At 39.0% G+C, this 7,376-nt stretch overlaps 1 protein-coding gene across 1 annotated transcript; it reads right to left on the reverse strand.

Moving 5' to 3' along the window:
• Positions 1–504: 504 nt before the first annotated feature.
• LOC110875724 (structural maintenance of chromosomes protein 1A-like) lies at positions 505–3,513 on the reverse strand. Its single transcript, XM_022123928.1, has 5 exons — positions 3,226–3,513; positions 1,782–1,933; positions 1,488–1,625; positions 1,298–1,385; positions 505–588 (listed from the first exon to the last, which is right to left on the reverse strand). Exons 1-5 carry the CDS (start codon positions 3,511–3,513, stop codon positions 505–507), a joined length of 750 nt encoding a protein of 249 aa, XP_021979620.1.
• Positions 3,514–7,376: the final 3,863 nt, after the last annotated feature.

Consider the following 7,376-nt stretch of genomic DNA (forward strand, 5'->3'; position numbering starts at 1 on the left):
CCTTCACCTTCCCATCAATCATTTTTTCAAAAATGTTCTGAACAGTGGGGTTAAAGACCTTTTCAGGAAAGAATTGATTTGAAATCTCAACTTTTCCAACTTTTGATTTCAAATTCTCAGCCCGCAATGGTGGAAAATTTGCATCATCCAAAGTCGGAACTGATTTCTCTTCTTTTACAACAACTTGTGGCTCCTCTAATTTTGTGGAATCAGATTCATCACCAGAATTATCACTTGAATTCTTAACAACCCACTTTTGGTTGTTAAGTTTCTCTTTTCTTTTGCAAACACTTTTCGAACATTCACCAACCTCAAAAATAGAATTTTAAAAAATTTTGAATATTTTGGTTGATAGTTCGTTTTTCTCAACAACTTTCTTTTTACGTTTCTAAGAGACTTCTTGTTTTTATTTGTTTGCCATAGGACAATTCCTTGCAATGTGACCAACTGTTTTGCATTGAAAACAGGTTCTTGTCTCCTTCTTCTGCTGAGCAACACCTTTCTTTATTTCTTCTTGCTTCTTTGCAAGGAAATCTTTGTTAGTTTGCTTTCTGAACACTTGCTCTTTTTCTGCTTCTGATGATTTTCCTGAAACAAAAATAGTTTTTGATTTATAAGTTTTCTTATTTTTATAATTTTTCGGTGGAATAAAACCAAGACATTTCATTTTAAAGTTAACGTTATGGTTTGGTTTCTTTTGAAAACTAGAACTGTAACCCTTTTTCTTGTTTAAACGTTGTTGAACTCTTGAGGTGTAAGGTTTGGGTTTTTCAGAAAGATTTCCATCTTTTATTTCAGAAATATTAATTTCTGTTAGTTTGAAAACCTGTTTTATCATTTCTGGTTTAACACCTCTTATTGGAAAATCTTCATCGAAATATAATCTGTCTGAATCATTCAAAGTATATCCCACTTTGATTAATCCGCCATTCAAATTAGATTTTGACAATAGAAATTCTTTATTGTAAACCCGTTTGCCCTGTTTGACTTTTTGACTTGACGTGTCAGACTCTGACTTTGACTCTGATTTTAACTCCGACTTTGACTCCTCTATTTCATCTTTATCCAACACCTGATCGACCACTTTCCTTATTAACTCGGACTCATGATCAGTGTCAGATGATGTGAACGTGACATCAATGTTTTCTGGCAAGTTATCAGATGACTCACACTCCCACTGTAAGTTTGTTGCCTTTTTGACTCTTTCCGAATTTGGATTTCGCGGAGAATATCCATTTTCGACAGGGGGTGGACATTTGTTATAGACAACACTTGGTTTCTTACCAGAAATCTTCACTTCATCATCTTCTTTTATTTCAGACTTCTTCTCTTCCGAATTCTTTTCTTCTTCAAACGTCTTCATTCCTTCCACTATGGGGTAAATCCTGTCAACCACAAAAGTAGAACATGAGTAACTTTTTAATAATCTGTTAACTCTCTCGATTTCTATTCTCTGAGTTTCCAGTTTCAACTCAAGCTCAGCACACTTTTCAGTGTAATAGTTGACACTATCAAGCTGTCTCATGTATGCTCCTTTGAGTGTCTTCATTGCTGTGGCTTGCTCAGTGCTTGTCTCATTGTATTGATTCATGGCTTTGTTCAAGACATCATATGACTCTTTCAGCCTTTTTATATTATGTAGGAATTCATTGTTTTGCTTTATCAGAGATTCATAGTTCATACATTTCTTAGAAACCTTGACTGCATTAGCATCTGTTTTAATTTCAAACGCTGGAACTTCTTTGACTTTTCTCACTTGAATTTCTTCTTCAACCTTTTACTTTTTCTCAGCTTCAGCTTGTCTCATTTGCTCTTCTTCTTCTTCTTCGTATTTCTTCTTTTTCTCAACTTCAGCATTTAAATGTTTTCTAATTTTTTCTGCCCAATAGTCATCAGTATAATCATTAACAATTTGAGCAACAAAAGCTTGACCCTTTAGAATTTATTTATCCGGACAATACTTATCCCAGCTAAAATTTTCCCAGCTAAAGCCTTCTGGTAATCTTTCATCATCTTGATCCGATATTTTGTTCAACATACATGCTTTACTCTCTTCTGAAATAAATTTATCCCAGTGAATCCTTTTGATGAACTTCCATCATCTTGATTGACCAGACAAACTTTCTTTGAATCTTCAATCACCTTTCTATCATGTGCAGTTTGTTGTTATTCTTGTTGATACGGCTGTTGAGCAACTTGGTGATAAATTGCTTTTCGATAATAGTCATTGTTTCCAAAGGGATTTTGAGCTCCACTTGCTTCACGATTTGTGCACTCTCTCTTGAAATGCCCCTTTTCCCTGCAACGAAAACAAGCAACTTTAGATTTATCAAATCCTAAAGTTGAAACATTTACATCACGGAAATCATCTCTTCGGCTCTTCTCAACACGCTCGCTAAGCACCATTTTATATCCATCAATTCCATCTCCTCAGCATCTACTTGATCGTAATCCTCTTTTGTAAGCATTGGATTCCTGATTCTCCCTGCAACTAAACTACCATAAGATTCAAGTACAGTCACCAACAAATGCATATGGCTTTTAGCTACTTCCTCTGAATAGTTTTGATCATTTTCCAGATTTAATGCAATGTTGCATTAAACTACTTTGCCACTCTTTGTTGCAGTAAAATGTGGATCAAACGATGGATACGTAGAAAATCCCATTTTGCTACTTGATCCTTGAGATGACTTGTCAGAAGAACCCGTTACATTGAAAGCAGTTTCAACTTTTGGAGACATATTGATTTTATCACTAACACCACTTTTGTAATACAACCCAATGTCTTGTTCTCCATCATAGTTCTTCATTCTAGCAATTTTTCTTTGTTCCATCTCTTGAGCTTCAAGATGTTTAATAAACTCGCTCAGCGTGATATTATTAAAATCTGTTTTATTCTTCAACATCATCAGATACGTTCCCCAAACATCATGTGGCAACGCATCAGCCAGTTTCTCAATCAACTCATCTTTATCTTTGTTGATGCCCAATCTGTTCATGTTTTTCACCAAATTGCAATATCTTTCGATAATCTGCTTGGTGTTCTCCGTTTTCAAACCACGAAATAGATCAAACTCTTTTTTTCAAAAGTGACTTTTTGTTCTTGAGCATATCGGTACTTCCCATGAACTTTGATTCTAACTCTGTCCATATCGAAAATGCACTTCCATTATGTTGAAGTAAGATCAAGATGTCTTCTTTAATCGCTTGCTACAACAAACTAACCATCATTTTCTCATCTATGTATTTCTTTTTCTCCTCAGCACTCAATTCTCTAATTGGTATTTTCACATTATTGTCCCCGACTGGTCTAGCATATTGAAATTCAGTATGTTCCCATGCATCTAAGTGATATGCTTCAACCCAGTTAGCAAAACATTCGGCCCATCCACTAAACTCATCAATATCCATAAGCTTAGGTGGTTTTTGAGTTGTCCCCGTCTCATTTTCAAGCATCGTGCTTTGAGTAATAGTCATCGGACTAGCAAAGGCATTATAAAACTCGTTCTCCATGTTTCAGTTTTCAAAGATTCACAAATAGACTGTTTCAAACGAAATATCCTCTTCACATGAAATCAAATTTTCACACGGAATTAAGTTTCAAACGAAATCAATCCTCTTTCAAGCGAAATCAACTTTCTAAGCGAAATCAAAATGAAGCTTCACACGAAATTAGCTTTCGTACGAAATAAACTGCTATTTCGTGTGGAATAACAATCTGATGAACACTTTCAAGCGAAATACCTATTTCGTGCGAAATCAAATGCTGATTTCGTACGAAATATCGAACTGATGAACTTCTTCACACGAAATAGTGATTTCGTGCGAGATCAAGTCTGATTTCGTTCGAAATTACAGCATTGTTCAAACGAAATAACATCAGCTTTCGTGCGAAATCAAACTTTCGGACAGTTTTTCACAAATTAGATCAAGTTTTAAGCCGAATTAAGATCTGATTCTTTCAAGGGTTTGTTAAAACACAGTTTCGCGCAATATACTTGAAAATCAAGACATTTTAACTGTGAAATTTTGTTTAATTTTGAAAAGAAGGTGTAGAAAACAGATTTTGCAGCTGAAATGGTAAGAACTCTTCCTCCTGAGCTCTGATACCACTTGTAGGATCGTTTTCAGACCCAAACGAGTCGATCAGAAGAGATCTTCACCAATACAAAAGACGGAAACAAATGTATCGATGTTATTTCAGCTAAATTGCACGAGAAATCATTTTAAACTGTCTTTTGATTGATATTAGACCGATTACAATGCTGTAGACACTTCGTGTGACAACTCGAACTTTAGACTTACTGTGATGTAACGTTACGTGATTACGAGAACCGAATTATATGTTGGATTAATGAATGCTATGTTATGAATGTGCATTATGTGTGTATATATGTTATGAACGGCCCAAAAACGCACAACACCCACTTGATTTCACAACCCACTCGATCCATATGGTTGGACTCGAGACCTTGAGTTAGCCCATGTGGGATTTCGGCCCACTCCCCACTCGCAAACACCAAAACTAAGGGTAAGGGTTTGAACCTCATTGTTGTTACAACTTTCATAACACACACAAACCCTATTGCTCTCTACCTCTCTCTCTCGGTTTGCTTAGGGCCCGACGGCACAAGACCATCCGATCCTCCTCTTGTTCGGATCACCCTTCTTCACTTGTAATCGGTTAGTATGTTTGCTTGATTTATGTATGATTACCGGTTGTGAAGTGTTTATGTTTGCATGATAATTTTAGATTGGATCAATGATAGTTGGTGTTCATATAATTGGCTTGCTCATGAATCGGATATAGGTGATTGTATGATTGTAATCGGCCATATGCATACGTGATTTAATCAGATTGTAACTGGTTAATAGGCTAACTAAATCGGATTAGTTGATGCTCATTGATTGGCTTCGTGAATGTTAGAATCGGATGTGTTGATGTGTTTAGATAAATGTTCTTGATTTTGGATTATTAACGTTCATACGGAATTCATGATAAAAGTCCTGTTTGATCGATGATATGTTGTTTGAATTTGGTTGATTTTGGAATTGAAACTGATTTGATCTGAATTGTGAAACTGCCTAAGTTGTTTGCTAGAATCACGGATAAGTCAATGCAGGAATTATGGAAACCAGTTACACACACGGTTGCGACTCAGATTGCGAGTCGAAACCTCACCGTCTCGACTCGAGACCACAAACAGCACAAGCCGAGACCATGGTTGCGAGTCCCGTTGCGACTCGTAACCGGACCATGACGAACCGAGATCACCATTGCGACTCGTAACCAGCGGTTGCGACTCGTAATCTCCCGAAATGACTCGTAATCCTCGGTTGCGACTCGAGATCGCCGGTTGCGACTCGAGACCACCATTTGCACGCACACTGTTGGGCCTTCACTGTCACGGGCCCAATGATTTGATTTGCGGACTGTTTGCTATTGGACTTTTACTATTACAGGCCCAGCTGATTGGGCCGGACACTTGGCTATTTGTTTAACTGTTTGCTTTGGGCTGCTATTGGGATACGTGTTCATTGCCATGATCAATACGTGTTAATAACCTACGTGTTTTATACGAACCTGACTTGCGTGGTAACCCTGTTAGGACGTGGTTGACCACCCTTAGTTCAAGAGCCTTTTATTTGTGTATCTGCCGAGCAAACCAAGGTGAGTTCACACAGCCAAGGCATGGGATTCCCGGGTTGGGAATTGGGTTGGATATGTTAATATTGAAAGAGTTACTCGTACTTACGCATTCTCCAGACTATAGACCATCGTCCTCAGGTTAGTCAGGACACGTTACGTAAAGCCTACGTAACCCAGTACAATTGCCATATGTCTCCCGGGTCGGGAGGACACGTTACGTAAAGCCTACGTAACCCAATACCATCTACTGGCTTCCAGGTCGGAAGGCCACGCTGCGTAAAGCCTACGTAGCCCCCACGCGTACCACTGTCCTCGGGGAAGGGCACGTCACGTAAAGCCTACGTGACCCTGTACGTTTTCCTGTTCTCGGTAAAGAAGAACACATGGTCGGAAGTTAGTCTAGTAAGTACCGTTAATGAGAAGCCCTCATTAGCCAGGATAAACAGGGGAAGCCCCCACCAGTTTTATGAACACAAGGTTTGGGAAGCCCCTACCTTTAGTACACACTAGTATGGGAAGCCCCCACTAGCTATACTTATGCATTATGTTATGAACCTACTTTCTGTGAACTCGCTCAACTAGTTTGTTGATTATTTGCTGCATGCCTTGCAGGACCTTAGGTACACTTGGAGCTTGCACAAGGAGGAGCAGGTCGTTGTGGGATACGGATCATGAAACTTATTCTGAACTTATAACTATTTTGAGATTACATACTATGCTTCCGCTACTTAGACAATGTTGGTTTTGAAACATCAATCATGTCATGATGATTTACATTATTTACTTTTATATTAAATGCTATGTTTGATATGATTGATGGCTTGATCCTGGTCAGTCACGCTCCCAAGCGGTGGTACTCCGCGGGTGGATTTTGGGGGTGTGACAGATTGGTATCAGAGCCATTGGTTATAGAGAACTTGGTTTTAATATGGGAAAATGTTTTTATTAAAACCAGACTATAACCGGAACAGTGCTCCCAACGATCCACAACGACGCTTCGCTCCACGTGCAAGACTCGACATCCAAGGTAATAAGGTTTATGTTTATTGCCTGTTTGCTAGAACTGCTTAGAACTTTGCTCGCATTACGCTTAGATACACATGATACCATAGCATGAGAAACCCTACGTGCTTACACTTTTCTGTCATCGCCCTATTCGCAAACCATTCTTACGTATGCTACTTGTTACAATGAAGATCATGTCTGGAAGAATCAACATGACACAAGCCCAGCTAGAGGCTCTCGTTCAAGCTCAAGTTGCTGCGGCAGTTGCAGCAGCTCAAGCAGGTAGTATATCCTACAGTATAGGCACACACTAGGATCTTTGGATCCTACATTAACTCTCGTATTTAACTTCGTCCTATTCGTACACAATAGGTCAACCAGCGCAGCAAGTTTGCACTTTTAAGAACTTCATGGACTGTCGTCCAAACTCTTTCAGCGGCACAGAGGGGGCAGTGGGACTCCTCCACTGGTTTGAAAAACTAGAATCAGTATTCGAAATGTGCGAGTGCCCTGAGGCTCGCAAGGTCAAGTTTGCCACCGGTACTTTGGAAGGAATAGCATTGACTTGGTGGAACGCCCAAGTCCAGATCTTAGGATTGGCAGCTGCTAACGCCACCCCATGGAACGATTTCAAGGAACTCATCAAGCGTGAGTATTGTACTCGTGAAGATATTCACAAGCTGGAAGACGAGCTGTATAACCTGAAAATGGTTGGATCAGA

The sequence above is a fragment of the Helianthus annuus genome, chromosome 12 (genome assembly GCF_002127325.2).
Source record: "Helianthus annuus cultivar XRQ/B chromosome 12, HanXRQr2.0-SUNRISE, whole genome shotgun sequence".
NCBI lineage: Eukaryota > Viridiplantae > Streptophyta > Magnoliopsida > Asterales > Asteraceae > Helianthus > Helianthus annuus.

What these genes read in the sequence shown, in the direction of transcription:
- LOC110875724 (XM_022123928.1), bottom strand. Translation starts at nt 3,513, where the DNA reads ATGGAGAACGAGTTTTATAATGCCTTTGCTAGTCCGATGACTATTACT. An exon ending in ACATAGATGAGAAAATGATG is followed by an intron (nt 1,934 to 3,225) that starts GTTAGTTTGTTG and finishes TAAATTCTAAAG; the next exon opens with GGTCAAGCTTTTGTTGCTCA. An exon ending in AAATAAAAGAAGATGATGAA is followed by an intron (nt 589 to 1,297) that starts GTGAAGATTTCT and finishes TTTTTGTTTCAG; the next exon opens with GAAAATCATCAGAAGCAGAA.